The sequence below is a fragment of the Arvicola amphibius genome, chromosome 1 (genome assembly GCF_903992535.2).
Source record: "Arvicola amphibius chromosome 1, mArvAmp1.2, whole genome shotgun sequence".
NCBI classification, from domain to species: domain Eukaryota; kingdom Metazoa; phylum Chordata; class Mammalia; order Rodentia; family Cricetidae; genus Arvicola; species Arvicola amphibius.
This window is the reverse complement of record NC_052047.1, coordinates 147,338,242-147,363,640: the sequence shown is the minus strand read 5'-3', so window position 1 is coordinate 147,363,640 and position 25,399 is coordinate 147,338,242. Positions and strand designations below refer to the sequence as shown.

At 45.3% G+C, this 25,399-nt stretch overlaps 1 protein-coding gene across 8 annotated transcripts in view; it reads left to right on the top strand.

Moving 5' to 3' along the window:
• Ppp6r3 (protein phosphatase 6 regulatory subunit 3) overlaps positions 1–18,517 on the top strand; it is a 123,748-nt gene extending 105,231 nt beyond the window's left edge. For all 8 annotated transcript variants that reach the window (XM_038329388.2, XM_038329379.2, XM_038329371.2 and 5 more), the window contains 6 exons: positions 1,027–1,148; positions 3,986–4,139; positions 4,865–4,965; positions 6,475–6,625; positions 13,709–13,828; positions 16,432–18,517. In XM_038329388.2, coding sequence (XP_038185316.1) covers positions 1,027–1,148; positions 3,986–4,139; positions 4,865–4,965; positions 6,475–6,625; positions 13,709–13,828; positions 16,432–16,483 — 700 coding nt within the window. In that variant the 3' untranslated portion in view covers positions 16,484–18,517. The remainder of the gene's footprint in view (positions 1–1,026; positions 1,149–3,985; positions 4,140–4,864; positions 4,966–6,474; positions 6,626–13,708; positions 13,829–16,431) is intronic.
• Positions 18,518–25,399: the final 6,882 nt, after the last annotated feature.

Below are 25,399 nucleotides of genomic sequence, written 5' to 3'. Positions count from 1 at the left end.
TGATTCTGTTATGTTGGATTCATATTGATTGTCCCAGCAAAGCAAAGGTTTCACTTTAGTGGTTCTGGTCTTTTCCTATTCAAAGCCAGTTCTTAAGCCCCAGTTGACCAAAACCACTGATTTACTGATTTTTAATACAAAATAATTGAATGCCCCAGATACAGTCTTTGCTTACTTCTCAGACTTCACAAGCCAGGCCTCCATCATTCTGCATTGCCCTCAACATTCTTCCAGACTCACACAGAATAGCCCATTAAACCAGATCCATCTGCATTGCTCTCAGCATTCTCTTAGACTCAGACAGAATAATAGCCTGTTAAACCCTAGCACTCAACAACTTTTCCAGCTCAGTGTTCTAAAATCCTTCTGTAATTCTCTTCAAAATATGGCGAGGTATGTCACAGCAATACTCCATTCTCTGGTACAATTTCTGTTTTAGTTGAGTTTCTGTTGCTTTGATAAAATACCATGACCAAAAGCAACTTCTTGCCTCAGCTTCACATATGCTGGGAAAGAGTGCATGCACTGCCGCAGCTGATGGGGAATACGCTGCCCGTCAGAAGTCACACCGGGAACCCGGCAGGAAGGGGGAGGAGGAGCGGAGGGAGGGGGAGGAGGAGGGAAGGAGATGGAAATTTTTAAATATAAAAAAAAAAATAAACCATGAGAATGAAAAAAAAAATTTTTTTTACAACATCCTAAGATGGTATATAGAAGATGATGAGAAGAAAAGATCCCAGCACTCAGGAGGCAGAGACAGGTGGACCTCTTAAGTTCGAGGCCAGCCAGAGCTACAAAGAGGAACCCTGTCTCAAAAAAACAAAACAAACAAACAGAATAAAGGGTCTGGAAAGATACTTAATACCCTTGCCAGGTACAGAGCCTTCCCTTTGTGAAATGGCCTAGGCAGGCACAGATCAGCTGAAAGTGCAGTGTGTTTTCACCCTGAAGATGTCCTTTCAATGTTTTCTTGGACATGGCTGGTCGCTGATTAAATAGCTTAAATATTGCAGTGTTGTTTTGTAGCTCCGGCAGTACAGACAGCGAAGAAAGTACAGACTCAGAAGAGGAAGACGGGGCCAAACAAGACCTATTTGAGTCCAGCAGTGCAAACACAGAGGACAAGATGGAGGTGGACCTGAACGAGCGTGAGTCACCCTGACCTTTTGAGTTAGTTCTAGTGCTTGAAATTGCCTGATTTTATCTCTGAGTTTGAGTCCAGACTGCTCTACAGAGTGAGTTAGTTCCAGGACAGCCAAAATTATAGAGAATCTCTATCTCAAAAAAACAAACAAAACAAAAAAACGGGAGATGTGTGGAGAGAAATTGCCTGTCTTTGAAAATTGGCAAAAGAATGGCCTGTGGCATTTGAGATGGCCTCTGAAACACAGTCGAGGTAAAAAGCATTGTTACCACTACTGTGTAATTATAGACTTGCATTTCCAGAATCTTTCCTAGGGCGGGACAAGCTATATATACTTGGGGATGATAGAACATCATCTTCACAAGTCTAGCTAGAGAGCATGCCCACACACACACATACACACACACACACTCCCTCCCTCCAGGGCTTGATACTGTAGCAGCAGTGGAAAAGCCACAGACTGGGACTGGAGAGGTGGCTCAGAGATTGTGAGCACATGCTGCCATTGCCAAGGACCTGAGTTCAGTTCACAGTGCTGTCTTCAAGTCATTCACAACTGCCTCAAACTCCATGGGATCTGATGCTCTCTTCTGTCTGCCATGGGCACCTATACACAAAGACACCCTGCACACACGTAATTAAAAGTGTGTATGTGTGTGTATTTAAAAAGAACAGTGACAGGCTACAGAAATGAAGAAATAATTATGTCTTATGGAGTCACCAGTGAAATTCACCACTAGAGCCAAATTAAGCTCAATTTTTAACATTTCTTCACAGTTTATTTGTGAAATTCCAAACCTTAGGCTTGTTCAGCTGGTCTACACTTGTGCCCTCCTGCTTACTAACTAGAAGACTTGATTGTGTTGCCTTTTAAAAATGGCACTAACTTTTAAAAATGGATGGGGTGCGTATTATATGATATGATTGAAGACTTTCCCAAAGCCTGACCAGTTCCCTGTCACCCAAAGCAGCATTTATGTCCTTGGTTCTTTGTGAAGCCTCACAACCAAACATGCCTTTAGCATCATCCACAAATTCCCATAAAGCGCTGATCTGAAAGCAGCCTCCTCGTTCTTCAGTCAGGAAGGTCTGTGTCCTCAGACACAGGGCCTAGGCTTCCCTGCCCTGGGTTCAAATCCACATGGTTTCGTGTGCCAGGTATCAGGCCAGTAATGATGAATTGCCACAGTCTTTGCCCTCTGCTTGGTGTCTCCTGGAAGTAGTTAGAGCTCCTGAGCAGGGTGCCGAGAAAGCTGCAACAGGCGGGGCTAGACTGACAAGGTCATTTGGAAGGGAAAACAGCCAGCAAGAAAGCAGAGTGCCACAAACTGTTTAGTGTGGCTCAGGAACAGGATGGGGTAGTGATTCCAAGAGTGGACTTTTAAAAATGTATTTGTTTTTAGTTATGTCTATGCATGTATTATTTGTGGGTCTGTGTGCACATGAGTCAGAAGTCCAGAGCTGTGGGATCTCCTAGAGATTATAGGCTGGAATTAGAGGTAGTTATGAGCCACCCTCTATAGGTGTTAGGAACTGAGCTTTAGGTACTCTGCAAGAGAATTTGTACTGAGCCATTCTCCTGTCCCCAAGAATTGCCTTCTGAACTTCGTGGAGAGCTGCTGAGCTCCTGATAGGCAGAACTCAAAGCAGCAATGAGAGAACTGGACTAGATAACCAAGCTGTTGTAGGGAGATAGCAGAAGGAAGGGAAGCTCTGGCATCTGCAAGGCCGCTTTCTCTTAGACTTTGCCCCTGGGACTTTGCACATTCACACTGTTGTGCAGCAGGTCACCGGAGCTTTTTCATCTGTCACCACCAAGCAGTCCATTGCCCTTAGTCTTAATGCTGTATTCTTTGAGATGTTTGGATCTAGGTAGTCCAGATGTCTCATGCATTCGGAGCCATTACAGCCCTGTCAGTTAGGACTGGTGTATGCCGTCCACTTAAGTGCCTTAAAATTCATTCCCTGTTGTAGCTGATAGAGGGTTTTTTCTTTTAAACCTAAAGAAATTTCCAGAATCACTGGGAATGGTTACACATGCCTGTAATCTCAGCACTTGGGAGGTGCAAGAGAATCAGGAGTTCAGGGTCATTCTCATCTACTCAGCAAGTTTGAGGCCAGCTTGAGCGACAGAACCTGTCTCAAAAAGCCAGAGAGAAATTGGGAAGAAAAAAAGGGTTCAAAGAAAGGAGTTGGTGTTGAGGAGGGTGGAGAATGATGGACAGATGGTCTCAGAAGGAAGTGAGATGATATGACTTAAACAACATGCCTCTGCTGTATGTTGAGGGGAATGTCTGGATGACATTTGTGTTTACTTGAGCACCGCAGGGCAGAAGCCTTCCATTTTCTTGCTGTTTGGAAAAGAATTCCTTCCCCTGTAGTCTGAACTGTGAAGTAGAGCTCTTGACCCTATGAATTAGTAACAGAACTTTTTATGTGGTGAGCAGAAAAAAATAATTGTTAGGTAGAATTTTTGTATGTACTTTGTAGCTTTGTATAATATTTCTATTGGAAAATATTCCTAGGAATCAAATTGCTTGATGAAAAGCTGCAAGGGTCACCTTGCACTCTGAATAAGTGTGCTAGCCCCATCCTCAGTGGCACCATGTTAATTTTTCTCCCGTGACAACTACTTTCTTCTCATCTGTTAACCTGGTTTTGAAAAATAATTTCCATTTTGAGGATCCCCAAGGCCTGCCTGGTCTTAAACAGTTCTCTTAGCTCAGTTTCCCAAGTGTCTGAAATGACAGGCACACCCTACCACACTCAGCCTTAGAAAGAGGGTCTCTTGTCAAACTCAAGGACTGACTTCTCCAAATGCTAATCCTCCCTTCGTTTCAGCACCCACCTGGTCAGCCAACTTTGACGTCCCCATGGAAACCACCCATGGTGCCCCCTTAGACTCAGTGGGATCTGATGTCTGGAGCACAGAGGAGCCAATGCCAACTAAAGAGACAGGCTGGGCTTCTTTTTCAGAGTTCACATCCTCTCTGAGGTGAGCAAGTGTGTGCTGTCTTAGAGCCTTTCCAGAGTGAAGTAGATGGTGTGCATTTACTGTGTACAAATATTCTGTGGTGCCTCAAACAGGCTAAGAGTCGGCATGCCGCACGTGATTGGGACATGTGATTGTGCACCACAGCAAAACAGAAAAGGAAGGATTTTTGGTTTCGGGTTTTTGTTGTTATTGTTTTTCCAAAACAGGGTTTCTTTGTATTGCACACCAAGCTGGCCTCAAACAGAGATCTGCCTGCCTCTGCCTCTTGAGTGCTGGGATTGAAGGTGTGCACCACCACTGCCTGAAAGGGAGGTTTTTCATCAGATACCCAGGGTGTTTAGCAGGGCAGAATGGAAGCTGGCACTTCCTCAGCTGTGTGGAGTTCCACATGCACCACAGGTTCCGCATGAGGGGAATAAGAGCCAGTCCCTGACCAACACCTGTGGAATGGCATAGCTATAAGGCAGAGCCTGACTATCCTGTGTGTGTGAGCTTGTTTCTCACTCACCACCAGTGTAGTGCTATAAATTAGTGCAGATGTGTCTCACTGCCGTCCTGGTGTTTTGTTTTTTTGTTTGTTTGTTTGTTTTTTACACAGTGACAGAGACCCCATTTCATAATTTTCCTGAATAGCTTTTAAACATTAAGTGTGGATTTCATGTTACATTTTGTGTAACTGGGGTCTGTTCCCACCACTGACATCTGAATTTTCTCTTTTCTGAAAGCACAAAGGACTCTTTAAGGAGTAATTCTCCTGTGGAAATGGAAACCAGCACTGAACCTATGGATCCCTTGACACCTGGTGCCTTGGCCACTCAGCCAGAGGGTGAGTGCAGTATGCAAACATGCTCACAGCAGGTAGAAGAAACCAAACTAGGCTTGGGCTCAGCATGAAAGGAGGCAGGAAAATAAGATAGTATGGCTCTGATGTCCATAGATCACCATAGAAGAAACTGTATTGTGACAGAATCACAAAACAGGAAATCTAAAAGAAGTTGGATTCCAGCTGTCAGTCTTGTCAATGTTAAAGATAGGTATCTAAAGCCAGAGGAAGCGTAATCACCAGAGTGGAGAAGACCAGGCTAGATACCACGTCTCTATCTTATTCCTGAAGACCCTCAGGGTTTTGCTGAGACATGTAGGTGTGAGAATTTGGTCTAGCCTCTAGGATTGGTTTTTCCTTCCCATATGAGCAGATGAAGTGATCATAGATGTCTGAACCCTAGGGAGCTGTCTCCATTGCTCAGAATGTTCACCTGTATTCCTTGTGTTGACCCTGAACTATTTGCAGAATGGTGAAGAGCCATTTGTGAGTGTGGTATCAGCAGAGCATGTGGCAGGGAGTGAGTGTGTATGGAGGCAAGAGTCTCAGGAAGGAGCGAAGCAATAAGTTTCTGGGAAAAGAAAGAGGCAGTTAGCAGAGGCCCCAGAGCCAGAAGAGGTCGCTGGTGGGAGCATTATCTCTCCTAATAATTAAGATCACAAAAATTCTGTCAGAACTTCATTGATCTGGTATTCAAGTTTTATTTCTGTTGCTATAATAAAACATCTGACAAAAAAAAAAAAACAGAAAAGGAAAAGCCCCATTTGACTTATAATTTCAGGTTATAGTCCATTATTTGGGAACTCAAGCAGCTGGCCATATTGCATCCATGAGCAGGAGCAGAGAACATAAATACCAACCAGCTTCTGCTATCATCCTCAACCAACTTTCTTCACTTGTACACAGTTGAAAACTTGGCCCACAGTTGGCTGTGTCCTCCTACATCAGTTAACATCCGTAGAACCCCCACAGGCATGCCCACAGATTCACCTGATGAGAGAGTTACTCAATTGAGACACTCTTTCTAAACGGTGGCAACTTACCATTTAAAATACCATGTGGCTGGTTTGATGGGTAAGAAGCTAGAGAATAGTCTCCTGTCTGGGGTTGCACAGATTGAGAGTGGGGTGGGGGGAACTGAGTTCAGATCCAGAAATCTGACAAGTCCAAGCTCATGACCTGTTGTAGAGCAAAGGAAAGATCCCTAGGCACATTGTGTTGTAGAGTAGACCTAGGAGACCTAGGGATCTGCTGGGAGGAAACTGGGATCATGTGGACATAGAGCTAGGAAGGCTCTTTGGAACTTGCCAGCCCTCCATTGAGGAAACCTGTGAGCTACCTCATTGGGCCTTTCTAAGCATTGGTGCCCATCAAAAATTTAGCCAGGTGAAAATGCCACTTACAATATCTTAAAGCAGTAGGCGGGACTAAGGCACAGGAGTCTTCATAGAAAAGGGCATCAGCTCCGCAGTACGTTTGATGGATGTGACCTTCCACTGTGTGTACTTTCAGCACCAGGCAGTGTGGCCATGGAAGCCAGCTCAGACGGGGAAGAGGATGCTGAGAGTACAGACAAGGTAACTGAGACCGTGATGAATGGCGGCATGAAGGAAACACTCAGCCTCACTGTAGACGCCAAGACAGAGACTGCTGTCTTCAAAAGGTAACCAGAGCCTGGGGCTCCTATGGTGACAGTTTGTCGGGAGGAAGTGGGGAAGAAACCAGACATGAACATTTTTAGATTCAAATGAGTATTTAAAGGCTAGCTTTCTATCTTTCTAACATCTCCATCAGTGTTAAACAAGAGATGGAGAAGTTTAGGCCCCTAAAGTGCATTTTTCCTCGTGTGTGTGTGTGTCTTCAGAGTCTAGCAGATTGATAGTGTTCAGCTTTGCTAAACTGACATGGGCAGAGGCTGCAGAGCCCACCTGTCTATGCAAGGCTCAATAGAATGCAGATAGGTTGTATTCTCTAGATGTAATGCATTCATTGTGATTCTGCAGCAAGAGGTTAGTGCTAACAACACCAGACTTGATTAGAAATAGCAGATTCACTTTTACAATGTATGGAACAGAAAAGCAATCGTAATAGAAATTTAAATCTGGAAATTGTAGAGAGTAACAGAAGCACTTCCATCAAGATTTGGCCTGCAGCTAAGGCAGTGCTTAAAGTCTTTCTAACGAGGGCACCAGAAAACAAAACCACAAATGAGAGAAATAATAATGCCATGTGTGGTATATGCAATCAACACTCTTCCATTAAAAACTTGCAAATAGGGGATGGAGAGGCAGCTCAGTTGGTAAAGGGCTTGCCTTGCAAGAATAAGGACCTGAGTTTAATCCTGAGTACGCAAATAAAAAGTTGGGTATGGTGACACACACTTGGGGAGGAAAAACAGAAGGAACCCTAGGGCTCACTGTCCTGCCCACCTAGACTCCTTGTTGGACCGAAGTCCCAATATGAGGGGCTTAAGAAAAAAAAAGTGAATGGCTTCTGAGGCATGACCTATGAGCTATGGCTTCGATATGCGTGCATGCTCACATATGTTCACATACGCATACAGGTGCACACTTATATACAACACACAAGCGAAATGGCTCAGCAGGTGAGGCATTTGTTATGCAAGTCTAGTGACTTGTTTTAGTACCTGGGGCTCATGGTAGAAGGAGAGAACAGATTCCTGAAAGTTGTCCTCTGAGACACACAGATACACACCTACCTCAATACACACATCATCATCATCATCATCATCATAAATAACATAGCAAACAAAATCCAGCCTGTTTTTCCCATTTTATTTTATGTGTATGGTTATTTTGCCTGCATATTTGTCTTCACCACATGTTCAGTCCCCACATAGGCCAGAAGGGGGTGTCAGGTTCGCTGAGACTGAAGCTGTAGGTGGTTGTAAGCCACCATGTGAGTAGTGGGAATCAAACATAAGTCCTCTGGGAGAGCAGCCATTGCTCTTAACCTCTGAACTATCTCTCTAGCCCTCTCCATAGTGTATTTAAATTACAAGACTGTATAACATCAGCATGAGGTCACATTGAAGTGATATGTAGTTACTACTGATAGCAGAATATTATAGCCAAGAGCCAGCGTGACTTAACGTCTGCTTTTCCTCAACACAATGTTGATGTCTTTGTGAATGCAGTGTAAAAATAAAAGGTGTAAAGACATGAGGTAGATAAATGGTCATTGTTTATAGATGACTTTGTACATATAACTCTGATTAAATCTGAGGAGAAAAATTGGAATTAACTTTTTTGGTTACATGAAAAAAAACTCTGTCTTGTAAACCAGGCGATCGAGGTGTGTGTGTTTTAATAAAATATGAGACCTCATCAATAAGAATATAAATTTTAAGGGAAAATAGTTTAAAATCTTATTGGACCCTTTAATAAAGACTTGAAATAAATACAGATGTATAAGGTTTATTAATAGAAAGATACCCTTGACATTTCTCAACAAATGATGTTTAAAAATCAGTCAAATCCCATTGTCCCATGGACAGTTTCACAGAAGCCGTGCTATTTCTAAAGAAGTGCAGAGAGAGACCCAGGGTTACTTAGTGGAAAGGAGTCATCCATGGTAGGTAATCCTAAGACTGGTTAATAAAGCGGTGATGACCAAATACGAACAAAGAGGGCCCTCCTCAGCCTAAACTTGATAAGCTGGAATGATATACACCCCAGTGAGGAAAACTGCAGACTAATAAAAATTATTGCTCCCTTGAGAAAAAAAATAATCAGGCCTCGCCTCATTATGACTAGGAGTGAGATGATCATGAGCCTTCAGACAGAAAATGTTTTGGCTGTTTAAGAATGAAATGTTTTTTTAATCATAAAGGAAAATATTAGTGATTTAATTAACTTTTAATATTGCCAAAGACACACTGAAATAAAAAGATAAGCCACAGTCAGGAGAGAGCCTGGTGTCAACAAGAGAGAGAACTCACATTTAAAGGTGAATAAAGGATCTACTGAGATTTGGAGATACGTGGGGAAAAACAAGAAGCAAAGCACACCCGGGTGCCAGCCTGCTGGCCAGGATCAACTACTGTGCCGCTCAGGCATGTGTGCACCAGCCTAAGTTACAGAAAAGTTAGTAGAAAATGTCAAACTTACCCAGATCAATTCATGATGGCAATGAAGCCTCTCCAAAACCACAGAACTAGTCACAAAATAGAGCATTTACTTTCAAGCAAACTAAGTGCAAGGCTTTATCCTAAAATTCAAGGATGTTGGGTATCAGGAAAATCCATACATCAGATTAAAAAAAAGGGTTGACTTTTTTAAAAAAATAAGGTTCTACACTTAATATATGGTTAATACTCTGAACCACCATAACAGAAAGGTGGATTTCATTAACTTATAAAGATAAGAGAAGTATCAGTATCTGGTACATCTACTTTGGAGTCAGGAGGGTAGCGAGGAGCTGTTTCTGGTCACTGCCTGTGTAGGCTCTCCTGGAAAGAAAGGCTGGAAATAGGGAGTAGAGCTTGTAAGGGAAGTGGTGAAAGCTGCTGGTTTGCAGATGTGATGGTGAGCCAGCCAAGTTAATAAGAGTTCAGCACAACTGGTGAGAAAAATGGTCAAGACCTTAAGCCTTAACCTGGGGATGCTGGTACACACCGTTTACAGAACACATCAATATTTCCATTTAGGATTTTTTTTATTAAAAAGAATTTATACAATATGTTATGATCTTGCCCCCCTCAACTTCTAGATCCCTCCTCACCTTCCTGCCCACCCAAACTTCATATTCTCTCTCTAAAACCAAACCCAAAAAATGCAAATCAGACAACAGTAAGACAAAAAAAAATACTATAACAAAACTAAACACAAACACACAGAACCATGAAGTTCATTTTCATTTAGGAATTATTTTAATGAAGATTTTTGTAGAGAAGTTTGAAGACGACCTAAGCAAGTGAAGATATTACACACCATCGTGAGACAGCTAAGTACTACAGAGACATCCGCCAGGGCAAATTAGTTTTTAAGTTTAATAAGAGTTCTTAGGTGGAGTTTGTTCTGAATACTGTTATAATGTAGGGAGAAACTCAAGGTTCCTAGCTTGTCTGGGTGGCAAAAGAGGTACAGTTAGAAGATCTGCCTACCACCTATCTGGTCATACTGCAAAGACAAGGGCGTTGAAACTGATTTACTGTACTAAGGGACATACAATATGATGATGGAGATAAAGAGGGCAGGCTTGCTCGGCAGTAGAATCTTTCCCTGGCATATACATGCCATGTTCATACTTGGCCATGTTCATACTTGGCCATGTTCATCCCCAGCACCATTTTAAAAAGGAAAGGTGAAAGAAAGTCGATTCCCCTGAAAAAGTCAAGTCCAGTGTGCCCTAAGTACATTGTAAAGCAACTTCAGGGGGATTAAAAAGAGAATACAAGCTGATAGGGCTGTGGGAGCAACTCTGTGAGTAAAGTGTTTGCTATATAAGATGAGTACTTTAGTTTTACCCATTTAAGAGTACTGTAGCTTACACCCATGTAAAAGGTTAAACCAGGTGTGTACAAATGTAATCCCAACATTGAGATGACAGGCAGACCCTGGACACTTGCAGCCATCAGGTTAAATAGTGAACTTCAGGTTCACGGAGAGATGATGGCTCAAATAATGTGAGGAGCAGTTGAAAAAGTTATGTAATATCAACCTCTGACCTCCAAGCATACATACATGGGCAAATGCACACAGAGTTATATATGACACACCCACACAAAAGAAACCAACTGTACATAATTGCACATGCTTGTCATCCCTCAGCACTTGGGAAATTCAAGCAAGAAAATCGCTGGGTTACTTTCCTGCTGGATAGTGTTTGAAGCCCATACGTAAGAGAATGTGTATGCACATATTCCTCAGTGCCAGTACTCACTCTCTAGATCCTTTGCTTGTAGCAGCTCTTTCCTCTCAGAAACTCTGTGAGGTGTAGCTGTGACTCCCGTCCACATTTTACATGTGAGGAGCCAGGCACTAGAGCCTGATGGTGTGCCCATAGTCTCATGGGAGTTAACAGAGACAAAGATAAAGAGTATTCTTCTGACCTGTGGACAGAAAAGTACTTCTTTTTAAAAAAAAAAGGGTGGCTGGAGAGTGATGACTCAATGGTTAAGGACATTTTCTGCTCTTCCAGAGGACCTGTGTTCAGTTCCCAGTACTCATGTCAGACGGCTCCTAGCCATCTATGACTCAAGCTCCAGGGGCTCTGATACCTCTGGCTTCGTAGGGTATGAAGTGTGCTCGTGCACTCATGTGCACATACTCACACACAGACAGACACACCTACTCGTAATTAAAATAAACCATAAAGAAATAATGAAAACGAGGCTGGAGAGATGGCTCAGAGGTTAAGAGCACTGGCTGCTCTTCCAAAGGGTAGGTTTTATTCCCAGCACCTACATGGAGACTACAACCATCTGTAACTCCAGTTCCAGGAGATTTGACACCTGGCCTCTGTGGATGCCAGGCACACACAGATTTACATACAGGCAAAATATTCATACACATAAAGTAAAAATAATAAAAAATAAAAACAAAACTAGAAACTAGTGCATAATGAATTAATGTGATCACATTAATGTTAAAAAATCTCTAGTCAGTGATTAGGAGGAGCAGATTGGAAAAGAAATGTGTAGTGCGTAAACAAAAGATTGGAATCTAGTATTCAAGGAATCCCTGTATGCTGATAAGAATAGGAAAGGCAGCTGGTGGTGGTAATCCCATTTACCACCAGTGCCAGTCAAGGAGTGCTGACAGCCCAGGCCTGTATGGGCTACATGGAAAGAATGTTTTCTAGAGTTCCATACAGCCTAGACTGGCCTGAACTCACTAGGAGGATAATCTTGCATTTGTGATCTTCCTGACTCAACCTCTCAGATCCCTTAGGCTTGGTGCATGTTAGGTGAGCACTCTTCCAACTGAGCCACATCTCCAGCCTAACTAGATATTTTGAGATTAATCTGGGCTACATAGTGAGACCTTGTCACAGAGAGAGAAGTGGGTGGGGTGGGCAGAAGAAACCAAATCAGGGGGGCTGGAGAGATGGCTCAGACCTTAAGAGCATTGCCTGCTCTTCCAAAGGTCCTGAGTTCAATTCCCAGCAACCACATGGTGGCTCACAACCATCTGTAATGGGGTCTGGTGCCCTCTTCTGGCCTACAGGCAGGCACACAGACAGAATATTGTATACATAATAAATAAATAAATATTTTTTTAAAAAAAAGAAACCAAATCAGAATACAAGCAAAAGACAGCAGTTTACAGGCAGGTAAACCAAAAAGACCAAAAAAGTGAAACATTCTGAGTCACTGTAGAGATGAGACCAGGCACCACAACCCACTTCTCAAAGATTTCAGGAGATTAGAAAGGGACTTAGGTTGGGGACCATGCATTGTTAGTGGGGAAGGCATGTTTGTAAGAGGGTTCTTTGCCAATAAAAAGATGGCCCACGATTTTCTTCTCCTGGTTATACCACCCTAAGAAATATCAGTGCTGGTGGTTAATGTTCCTGACAGTCTGAGGCATGGAGGTAGAGTGATATTTGGTTGCTTGTAACTGTAGGGAGCCACAGAGAGGTGGGTGCTCACTGTGGACGTAGTGCGCTCAGGAACACGTGACCCTTCAGATGTGCAGGATTCAGAGAAATAGACTTGGAATAAACACATAGTATTGGTTAGGTGCAATAGAGTAGTTGCTATAGAGGAAGTAGAAGGAGTAGAAGAGGGATGAGCAAAGTGAGTTGACAAAGAAGTTTTGAGGGACTGGGTTGTAACTTGGTGGTATAGTATACAATTAGCATGCTGTTGCCCTGGCTCCACCCCCAGCACTGTGGAAAGCCTGGGGGTCAGACCTGCACCAGATCTGTAGGTTGTGATTAGTTTCCTGAATGGCCTGGTAAACTACCCTGAAGTTGGGGTCTCGTGTGCAAGTCCAAGCCAAGGCTCGGATCTGAGGAGGACTTGCCTTCCTTTCAGAATCTCTTTGAATTAGGTGCAGTGTGAATCCAGGTAGAGCAGGACACAGCTAAGCTTCCAGCTCAAAGTCAGAAATGTGTCTTCTGCATCAAGAACTACCCACAGGCAACTCTGACTTCCATTTGCTGCTGCTTCGACTCTTTGGCTCCTTGTTCCTCCCTAGTGTCTGCTCTAGGCATGCGCTGTTGGAGGGCAGCAGAAGGCTTTCCACCTGGCTTAGCAAGGTACCTCTTGTCTGAGTCAAGACTGCAAGCCAGGAGCACGTGCGAGTGGTGGGTGTGGCCTTTGAGTGCATGGTGGAACTAAAGGCTCCTGTTCCTTCAAACAGGTTCTCTTCACACCTCCACCGAATCTGCGGGGTGCCATGTGCAGTCGTGGACATGTTTCCCCAATTCCTCATTTCTAGGAGTGTTCTGAAACTCTTGTACGTTTCTTTTTCTGTTTTGCACACTTGGCCTCAGAGTGTTGAAGTCCTACCGGTATGTACGGTGACACGGACCACTCTTTCTCAGACACCAGCCACATTACATTGTCCCTTTCAGTTCCCACCTGCGTGTGGCCCTTTCCTCCTGTGGTTCCCTAGTCACTGTCTGCATTTCTGTGATCCTTCCACCCTGAGCATGCTCAGCCCCAGGGCTTGCCTCCATGGCAGTCATGACTTCAGAGCCATTTGCATGTGACCTCATCCTCTGGCCCCGGGCATCATGCCTGGTATGTGATACGCCTGCTTCCTCTCTCCTGTAGTGAGGAAGAGAAACTGTCTACCTCTCAAGATGCTGCTTGCAAAGATGCAGAAGAGAGCCCCGAACCAGCAGAAGCCAAGTGCGCAGCTCCTCGGACCCCCAGCAGTAGTCCTGAGCAAAGGTAACCATTCCACCTGCCTGCACCTTCTGAAGGTTCTACCTTGCCTCTGCTTGACATCTTCTGGAAGGTAGAAGGGAGTCAACACTTGAGGGTGGGGGCTTGAAAGGTTTTTGCAGCTGTATCCAAGCTTTAGCAGTGTGCTAGATGCAGTGGCATTTCTCAGATCTGAAGTAGTCAGGTGCCCCAACATTTATCTCTGCAACTAGCAACCAGAGTCCCTGGCTCAAGCCTGGGTGATATGCTGCCTATGCAGGAAGGTCTGGGGAGGAATGATTGCTTAGGCAACCTCAATTGTCTAACTCAACTGAGGCTATGCTGTGAATGTTGTTGAGCCCTTCAGGGATTGGAGTCCTCAGTGATCCTGTGAGGGGAACAGGTCTAACTGCCTCATTTCCCACAATCACACTTGTAACACCAGGGGACTTGTCTGAGGTCCTTTGCTATGTACTGCTAAATACTTCAAGCCCTAGAAGGGGAGACCCTATGAGATCAATCCCTGGAGGGTTGATAACCTGTGGGTGGGCATATCTTAAGCTCAACAGCCCCACTGCCAGAGCCATGTGATTTGGATGTGGTGTTTTCTTTCTAGTCACCTTTTGCTTAGACTGAGCCAGTGGTCTGAAGGGATAGGCCAAGCCAAAGCCTCAGCTGCAGAGGGCCCACGCCCACACACTCGGCCTCGCAGGTAGAGCCAGGTGGCCACGGATTCGCAGGAGCCTACGTCAGAAGATGAATGAGGATGTGCCCTGGACAGCAAGAAACTTTGTTCAGCACCTCTCAGAGCTCGCTTTTCTGATAAAATATATTTATACATATATATATATATTTATATAAAAGATGTGTATTCCTTCTGGAAGGAATAAAGTGACCTTTAAAGCAATTGCAGAGGCGTTGTACTTTCCCCTGGCCAGACTCCCCAGTAGGCTGTACTCTGCAGAACCAGTGGACAGAAACCAGCAGGGGGCGCTCACTACTTCTGGTCTAGAAGTCCCTATTCATGGCAACCCACCACCCTGTTTGTCTGCTAATGGAGATTCTAGACAAAATGAAGTATGTACTGTGATTTTTTAAAAATGTCCTTTTGCCTATAAAATTAATTGTAAATACTTTGTGAGCAGGTTGCTTTTGGGAAGGCTTGGAAAGAAAAGGCACGAGCTAGGCTTCTGGCTATTTGGGGAAGTTCCCCTTTTCCTGGGTGTGCAGGTGTCTTTAAATGGTTACATCAGCCCCTAATTAATTTCTGCCTGTTGTTTTCCTGAGTTGAGGCTGTTGAACAGGCAGGACAACCAGGCTGTCTCTGAAAGAAGTCATACAGGAGTATGCTTCTTGGCTCTACATTGGTGACTTATTTGTCAAAGGGCACCCATTTAGGTTCTTTTCTAGCTGTTTCTTTTGTTTGTCTGGTTAGTTGGTTTGGTTTTTTGAGGCAGGGTTTCTCTATCTAACAATCCTGGATGTCCCAGAACTCACTCTGTAGAGCAGGCTAGCCTCAAACTCCCTGAGATCTGCCTGCCTCTGCCTCCCGAGTGCTGGGATTAAAGGTGCATGCCGCCACCACCTGGCTCTCTTTAGCTGTTATATGGCATGAAAGGCCCTGCCCTTCAGTCTGCAGGGTGGGCTGCAAAACGTTAGGGCAAGCCAGTAGAAGACCCAGCACTGCTTGTATCTACATTTGACCGTCTGCCCTTCCTCACCCAGCCCTTGTTAGAACAGGACTCACTGGTGTGAGTAGGCAGGTTTCTCATAGCCCAAAGAACATGCTCAAGGGGAAGCTGCAGGGTTGCATGTAGGAAGTGGGGGTACTGGTCTCTGAGCAATGGCAGTGAGCTGGGCTGAGGGAGCTTCATCAGTCTTGTCCCAGCTGGTGTGTTAGTGTTCTGCACACATTGTCTTTACAAAGCCTTGGGGCAGACATTATTGTCCCCCTTCTGCTGAGGAGAATACAGGACTGAGTTTAAGGAATGTGTTTTAAAACACACAGCTTGTGAACTGTGAAGGTGCAGTCACAATTCTCAATGTCTGAGAATTCTACACCAAGGCACCATCATGTGTAATTAGAGTACAATATTGGGGAGCACCTCCTGGGTCCTGTTAGAGCTGCCAGGTCTCCAGTGAGGAAGGCAGTCCAGTTAAAAAGCGCTTGTGTGCTTCCAGCTACAGCCTGGCTGAGCCTCTCCAAATAAATGCCTCAGGTTGTAGTTTTGACAGAAGAACCATTTCTGCTTTCGTCGGCCCCTTGATGTCTCTGCTGCTTCTGCTCTCTGGGAGCCAGGGTCTGGCTGTGCCCCTTTGTTCTCCACAGTTGTCCTCTTCACACACCTTTTCCTTTCCGTTTCCCAGTAGCAGAGCTCTGCTTTCCAGCTGGAAGTCGGTTTGCGCCTCTGTAGGACAGAGCAGAGTTGCTGAAGCACACAGCTGAGCCCAGCAGTGGGAAAGCTGAACTGTTGCGTGCACGCACAGCTGCGTGCAGTTCTGAGCAGCTGAGTCAGGAGCTTCCACACGCCTGCTGCTGTCTCCATTGGCAGCCATGTGCCCTGTGGAGGGTGGGCAGAGCTGACCTGCTCAGCTTCAAGTGCCTCAGGTGTCTGTCTCCTTCTCTGTAGGACTGACCAGCCAAGCATGCCAACCGACACGTCAGTTAATGGCCCTGTATGATGAGTGACTGCTGCTGCTGACTGAGGACCGCAGGCCACCACCACCCAGGGGCTCTGGAGGGGTCACCCAGAGCTCCCAAGCCGCCACTGCTGCACTCTGCAAGGGATCAGGACCAGCAACCTTTATATTTTAGATTCTAAGACATTGTACAGAGAAATTCTGAAGTGTAAAAATATTGCACATTGAGAAATACCAAGAATTTTTGCGTATGTTTATATTGTATTGATCTAAATAATGGGTAACCTGTGACATCAGATCTTGCCGCCCATGTAATAATAGTAGTGATACATAGTTCAGATGGTTGTAAGAATAGTTTTATAAAGTGACTACACAGATCTATTGTATTCGAAACATAACTATTTGACAATTATTAGTGTGACCAAAGTATTAGGCAGTTTTCATACATTTTCCACCTTGTACAAAATTCTGAATTCATTTTTCTTCCAGGTTGGCACAGAGCTGTGATGGAAAAGCCCTCGTTATTTTGGTTGTTCTGACTTACAAAGTGATTTTGAATAATACTTGGTGTTCTTTTATAACCCGCTTTTGATTGGTAACTGTTGTTGGTATTGTTGCAGGCAGATCAAATGCGTGAGTCTTGGTGGAGATTAAGTATTTATTGCTACAGCTTAGTTGATGAATTGACGTTCTTGTAAAGCCATATGTTCTGTTACGGTCTTGTTTGCTCAGAGCGTTTCTTTCTACAGGTGAAACACTAGAATATTGGAGTACACATGACTGTGGTTGGGCTATTTCTTTTGGGGGGTGTTTTTGTTTTTTGTTTTGTTTTGGTAGTTCATCCGCCTTTTAACCCATTCACCAAAATATCCCTTGTCAGCAAGAATCTCTGGTGGCCGCTTCAGAGTGGTCTGCATCTGTACTGCTCCAGTCAGAGGCGAGTCCCTGGAAATGCTCATGCTGGTGACGGAGTAGAATGTGTCCATCAAGCTGGCTGGCTTTAACAGAATCACAGCCTGGCATCCAAGCATGTTTCTTGTTTTACTGTACCTTGTGAGGTTTTCACTCGTAAACCAGTGGATTTTAGAACTGGTTTGTGTGTATATAGTGATTATGGATACTAATTCAGTGTAATTTATAATTTTCTATGTCAGCATAAACACATCCCAGCCTCCAACAGCTGAAGCAATGGCCTGTGCACTGCCGTGGCATCTGGTGAAAGGGCTCAGTCACCTCACCTCTTGCACTTTTAGATGCAGATCAGTTTTTCATTTCTTTAATAGAAAATTATTCACATATTTTTACATCATTTGATTTTCCTGACCAGTATTTAAAACCAAAAGGATATTCTGAAAAATGGCCAACAAGTTTTTTAGAACCAGCATCCCAAGCAGCGTGCCTATATGACATCGCATATGGAAAGAAAAGAGTCAAGTGTCCGATGCCTTACTCCTTACTTGCTTCAGTGCAGGGACTGCCTCAGGTGGCCGAGGCAGGTCTGGTCACCAGGCTCAGTGGGCAGCAGGAGGCCCTGGGACTGATGGTGAGGGGCTCAGTGGCCTGTGTGTGCTCACCCAGGACCCTTCAGTCACAGCTCCTTCAGGGGAGACTGCTCTCCTCTGGAACCTGGTGCCACCAGAGGACAGGGCTCCTTCTGCTCGTCTCAGGGATGGTTGACCTGTGTGGCCCAGGACCTCACATTGCTGGCGGATGGCATGCTCCTGTCTCTCCTGGTGATGAGCCTTGCTTGCCACAGCCAGGGTTTGGCCCTTTGTCAGCCCACACTGCCTCCTTGCTGTGGATTGGGCTGGCTTTTCCATCCCACCATCCTCTGGGGGAAGGAACACTTGGGTGTTGTCTTTGGGGAAGAACTTAGGTTTGCTTGTCTTGGGGAAAGGTGGTGAGGGTAGAAGGGACAGGTGTGTTGGGTTGGAGGGTGACAGCCAAGCTTGAGATGAGTTCCTGCTCCTTTCATTTCTGTGTATTGGCCGTATGAATCGCAAGACTAACAGATGTCTGCAGTACAATACCTGTATTAAAAGTAATAACAAAATAAAGCCTGATGCTTTGTTTCTAGAGAGTTCCTCTGTGCCTTTTTCAGGTAAGGGGTTGTGCCCAGAGACCTAGCTTTCTCCTGTCCTTGACTCTTGGGTATGCCAGTTCCTGGAGAAACGGTCTCAGCCGCTGTTGTGACCCACACACACCTGCAACCATCAGTGCCTGACATATGAGTGCTCAGAAAATTTTTGCTAAGAGAGTAGCTACCAGCTGCCATCCTAAGATCCTCTGCCTGGTCCTCCGGCTCGTCAGCTTTCCATGTGTCTCCTCACTCCCTGCTCTGCCTGCTGGGATTACCAGCAGATTGCATTAGTGATAGTTTCACAGATTTCTGTTGCTGTCTTTTTTGGGTTTGTTTTTGTTTGTTTGTTTGTTTTTTCCGAGACCGGGTTTCTCTGTAGCTTTGGAGTCTGTCCTACAGCTCTTGTAGACCAGGCTGGCTTCGAACTCACAGAGATCCACCTGCCTCTGCCTCCCGAGTGCTGGGATTAAAGGCCCGCACCACCACCGCCCGGCTCTAGTGCTGTCTTTAAAGAGTGCCCCTAGCTGAACAATCCATAGTCAGTCTCCAGAATTCACATGGTTGCAGGGGGAGAGACAACTTTTGGGTTTTTTGTTTTTGTTTGTTTGTTTGTTTTTGTTTTTGAGACCCTGTCTCTATGTTGTCCTGACTGTCCTTAGAACTTGCTGTAGATCAAGCTGGCCTTGAACTCACAGAAATCCTAAACCTTTGCCGTTATCTGCTGGGAGTAATGGTGCTGCCATCATGCCGGGCTAAAGGGAGAAACGGCTCTTCAGCTGCCCTCTGACCTTCACGTGCACATCATGGCACTTGTGTGCCCATCAGCTCACACATACTCAAAATACATGGAGTACTTTTAGTTTCTTGTTTTTGGTTGTGTTTTGTTTTGTTTTTATTATTGTTTTGCTTTTTTTGGTTTTTTTGAGACAGGGTTTCTCTGAAGCTTTTAAGAAATATTGAACTGGCTAAATGAAGCATGCTTATAATTGCAGCATCCAAGAGGCTGAAGCAGGATTGCCAGTTCAAAGTCACTGTGGGCTACCTAGACTGTCAATGTGCGTGAGGTTGCTCATGTGCCACCATGCATGTGTAGAACTCAAATGATGACAGCTTGGGGGAATTGGTTTTCTCGTTCCACCATCTGGGTCTAAGGCACTGGATCTCAACCTTCCTGGTGCTGCAGCCCTTTAATACAGTTCCTCATGTTGTGGTGATGACCCCTACACACCATAAAATTATTTTCATTGCTACTTTCTACTGTAATGTAAGTCTATGCAGGATATCTGGTATGCAATCCCTAAAAGGGTTCAACAACCCACAGGTAGAGAAGCACTGGTCTAAGGTATTGGACTCAAGTTGATGGGCAACACCTACTGAGCCTTCTTGCTGGCCCAGAGACACTGCCTTAAAGGCAGAAGCAGGAATGATGGCATGCCGTTACTCATTTCTCATCACGTCTATTTGTTCTGCCTCTGCCAGGCACATGCCTCATGTTCCTGAATTCTGCAGGTATATCAGACAGGTGTCAACACAGGCAAGGTCATGGGCTCTAGAGACAACCTTGAGAATTGCTGCTGACTTTGACCATAGGTGATAGTGTGGCAAGGGCAGGTTGGTTCCTCTCTGCTTGTTTCTTTGTTCGGGGTAAAGAGTGTGCACGCAAAGAATCTAGTGGGATGGTACCTGATAATGGTGAAGGTGCAGTCACTGCTGAGCTAGAACAGCACTGCTTCCTTTTGGCTTTTTGCTGTATTCCTGCTGTTCCAAATTTCTACAGTCAGATGTATTTGATTGTCCTGTGTTGGTGTCTGCTACAGTCTATGTGCCAACCTTGGTATAACAGTTGAACTTGTAAGTAAAACTGGACAAGGCTAGAGCAATGACTTACCAGGTAAGAGCCACGACTGCTCTTGAAGAGGACCCAGGTTCAATTCTAGCCTCCATGTCAGGCCACTCACAACCACCTGTGTGTAATTCAAGTTTCAGAGAATGCAACACTCTGTTCTGACCTCTGTGGGCACTGCATACACGTGGTACACATACATGCAGACAAGACAGGCACACAAAAATGATCTTATGAGTCAAGGAAGCACTGTTTACGTATAACACATCAGCTCTAAACATAATGAAATTTGGACAAGGGAAAAGTAGAATTCAGATGGAATACTCAACTTTGCATTGGGTAAAGACTCAGAGATGGCCCATTCACAGGAGAGGGCCAATATTGCCTGTCCTGGGGGTGTAAGTTATATCTACCTGGCAAGAAGCAGCTCGGGAGCTCTGGCTAAAGAGATGGCTCAGTGGTTAAGAGGACTGGCTGCTCTTCCAGAAGAACTGGGTTTGATTCCCAGCAACTTCACCCCACAACTCTGTAATTCTAATCCTAGGGAATTCAACACTCTGCCTCAGTGGGGACCAGCACACATTTAGCATATTATGTACATGTAGGCAAATCACCTATCCACACAAAAGAATGAGGTAACTTTGTTTAAAAAAAAAAAAAAGCTCAGTGGAGGAGCGAGCTGTGGCCTAGGATTTGGACAGGTTCATTCCATTAACAGAAGACAGCTGAATCCAGGAAAATGGTAGTATGAAGCTCTGCTCTCTCTGGTAGGTGGAAAGCAGAATTCTGGCAGGAACCCTGGCATGAAAGACCCGCTGGCAACAGCCCGTCTCCAGCTAGCCACCCACCTAAGGTTCCACAAACAACATCTCCAGCCAGGAATCAAGTGTTCAGGAACAGTCCATAGACTACATTCTACACAAGTGATTCTCACCCAGCCAAATGCCTAAAGTACGAACAGGAGGCTGGCCTGCTAGAGGGACGGCTGGATAAGAGTTGCTGCTCTTTGAGAGGACCCAAGGTCCATTCCCATCCGGCAGGCCATAAAGCCTACAGCTATATATAGCCCAAGTTCTAGCAGATCCAACTCCCTCCGTCTCCTGGCCTCCATGAATGCCAGACACATACCTGGCACACGTACGCATAGGCAGACATCTAAAACTATTTGGACTTTCTTTGGACTGCCACCTCCCACATAATGACAGACTTTTTATTAATTATGAAAGCTTGACCTTAACTTAGGCTTTGTTGTCAACTAGCTTTTAAAACTTAAAATTAACTCATACATATTAAACTACATTCTGCCATGTGGCTCATTACTTCTCTTCAGTACCTTATATCTGACTTCTTTCACATCTGGCTGGCTAATCTCCCATTTCAGATTCTTTCCCCAGAGTTCCTATCTCTCCCCAGAAGTCCTGCCTATCCTCTCCTGCCTAGCTATTGGCTGTTCAGCTCTATTAAACTAATCAGAAGGTGCCTTAGTCAGGTGAGACAGGACTGAGACACATCTGTATAAAAAAGATTGTCCCAACAACAAACTTGAAAAAAAAAAAAAAGTACGTGTTGTTCTTCCCGAGGATCCAAGTTCAGTTCCCAGCACCCATACTGAGTAGCTCACAAATGCTTGTAACTTCAGCTGTAGGGGCTGTGATCTGGTATACATGGGCAAATTTTCACACAAATACAGAAATGTCTCCAGGAAAGAAATCAGGTGCTGGCGAGAGCATGAGCGTTGGGCCTCAGTGTCGCTACTAGAAGTGATGCACCATTTGGGAAGCTGCTGAGCACGTGTGTTTCTGTTGTGGCTTTTGTGATCGTGGCTTTCTGGTTATGCAGACTGACTTTGAATTCAGTGCTTTACATGTTCACATGACAGAGCAGTCATCCTACAATTCTCACCCCAGTCCACAGGAATGCACTCTGAGAGCCGCAGTGTCCCTGAACCTCAGGGTTGTGTGAACGGAGACCCAGGGTGCACAGGCCCACTGTCACAAACACATAGAATGGGGCAAACCATTTTATGGTGCCATAAATAAAAGCTTTACTCACAAGAAGGAGGTGGTGTTTGGTTTTCTGCTGCTAATAGCAGTGCTGCAGATCTTCTTATACCGAGGTGTAACTTGGCTGTGGTTCTGGTCCAAGACAGTAACTGTTAGCTGAGTCCAGGCAGCCCCACCCAGGCATCCTGTGGGAGAGACAGGAATACGTGTGTGTGTTTCTTGGGTTTCCTCTCATCTAACAAGACTCACCCTGGTGACCTTATTGGATCCTAATCATTTCCCTGAGGCCTCATCTCTAGACACAAGAGTCAGATCAAGCCCCTCCACTTCATCCTCACATGGGGATTCAGCTCTTACGTGAGTTTAGGAGAGTCTTGCCGCTCAAGCCATAGCAAGAGGGTTGGTGATAAAGGGGCATGGAAGCGAGTACACCTGTCTTCCATGTCTTAACTATGATGGACCTTTGTCATCACAAGCAGTGGTGATCTCTAGAGGGGTGGAGCTGATACTTCCTCTAGTGGCCTAGCAAGAGGACTGCCATGTTTGGTGCTAAAAAGACAGTTCTGTGGTTGGTAACTTGATGAGCCTTGTATGCTAAATTGCAGGTGCTTGGCTCCCTTGGTTGGCATAAGAGCTTCTGTTCATGTGTTGCTTTCATTGATTAATGAATAAAAAACTGCCTTGGCCTTTTGATAGGACAGGGCTTAGGTAGGCAAGGAAAACAACTGGATGCTGGGAGGAAGAGAGAGTCAGGGAGAAGCTATGGGTCCTCCGAGACGGACGCAGTTAGAATCTCCAGTAAGCCACTGCTACATGGCAATACACAGATTAATGGAGATGGGTTAAACTAATATGTAAGAGTGAGCCAATAAGAAGTTAGAGCTAATGGCCAAGCAGTGTTTTAATTAATAGTTTTTGTGCAGTTATTTTAGGTGTAAGCTAGCCAGGCGGCTGGGACAAACAAATGGTCTTCTTCCTCACAACCCTTGGTGAGCCGGGAGACACCTGCAAAACACAGGTTTCTGTCAGGAGCCAAGGAATACCACATAACAAACCTCACACAAGAGAGTTAATGGACAGGAAAAACCCAAGAGAGTGGCTACCTCTGCTGGGGCGAGAAGCAGAAGAGAATTGAGAGGAAGACAGAATTTCTTGAGGGGAGGAACTTTCCAGTGTGGAGATTTCCAGGATGTGGATTGGTGGGATTTTAAGTCCAGAGAGATTGGGGAGAGCTCACTGATTGGTGGGATTTCAAGTTCTGAGTGTGGGCTTTTTACTCGATGCATTAGAGCATTGTGTCAGTGGAACCTAGTGGTTGGAGGTCCTCAGGGGAGGGACCTAGCCACTCATGTGCTTCAAGGGGCTTATGTCCCTCCCCTTTTTTGTTTATTAATAAATAACCGGGCTGGGAGGGAGCAATGCTTTCATTAGACTACTTCTTGTTGAATGGGGACATTGAAATCCTTTGGAAGAACTTGGCTTTCACCATTGGGATATTTATTATTGGGAGCCACTGGCCTCTGGGTCTGTACTAGGGGCCAGTAATCTTGTAATAGCAACTGGTTAAAAGTTAGACAGTCTGCCTGACACCAAGTGACCCAGGTGGGCAGGTCTGTGATGGAGACTCAGGAGAGGAGAAGCAGAGCAGTCCATGTCCTCTGGAGAGAAGTAGAGCAGGAGATGCCTTGGCAGTGAGGAACAGACCCATATGGTTGGCCTACACTGCCACCATATGATGGCCTTTGCTGCTGCCAAGGGCCATGTCTGGGTCTGTGGCCCGACCTCAGCCAGGGGCCCTGGGAGAGCTGGCCCTGGTGGCCTGAGCACAGGTGCTGGTCCTGCCCTTTGCAGGCTGCCTCAATGGGAATGCTGCCCCATCCCTGACAGAACTGGCCCAAGTGTCCTGAGAGAACTGCCTCTGAGACCCTCAACGGCCCTGGGAAAACTGTCCTCCCCTCACTGGCCACTGAAATGGGAGAGCCGGCCCTGCATACAGAAGAACTGGCTTCATCCCTCACCATCCATGCAGGAGACCTGGTCCCGAATGCATAGGCCAGGGAGAGCTGGCTCTGACCCTTGCCTGGCAGGGGGGTAGGGGTATCCTAGTGGATGCCACACTGACCAGCTTGGCTACCACGCAGGCCCACACTACAGGCTTTGAGATGGCCATCCCTACATCTACCCCATCTGTGACCTGCTGGAGTACGTGAACAGACTATTCCGGCATAAGCAAATCTGCAAGATCTCGAAGACTCAGAGCAACAGTGGGGAATCACAGAAGTCTCTGTGAGGGTCCAGTATTGATGAAGCCAGAAGCCAGCAGCCTGGAACCAGACCAACAGCTCATTGCAATGAGCATTTGCAAGTAAAGCTGTTTGGATGAAAGGATCTAAGTACTGCGTGACGACCGCCACTCCCAAGGCCACCCCGACGAATGTGATGGGTGGGAAAGACATGGGGCTGAAGTGGGTTTTGGGTTTTTTCTTTTATTATTTTTCTCTTTTTAAAAATTTTCTTTTGGGGGAAGGTTACAAGGGTAGATGATGGGCATGGAAGGACTGGGAAATGTTTGGGATTGGGGTGCAGGATGTGAAATTTGCAAAGAATCAATAAAAATTATATTAATTTTGAAAAGTCTGGTTAGAAATCTTTTGGACCTGTTGTTGAAGAAATCTAGACAGTAAATGTATAAGGCAGGATGTGACTAGGAGGATTAAGAAAAGGAGGAGAAAGGGGGTTAAAAGGGGTACTGTCCAACTCCCTATTGGATTGTCAGTGATCCACTAGCCAGAGGCATCAAGCTGTTTCTTATGGTTTTGGAGATCGGCCTGGAGTTGTCAGATCTTATATTTTTACTGTACCCAGCTGGTTGACATAAAAGCACATTCCTCCCTAAGGAAGGGACAAAGACCACCTGTCTGAAGTTAGTAAATCTACCCCTTGTGGATTTTGTAGTATTACAGTGGCCTGTGAGTTTATTTGGCCCTGGAGAATAAGGATGGTCTGAGCCACCCATTGGAGATCCTGGATGA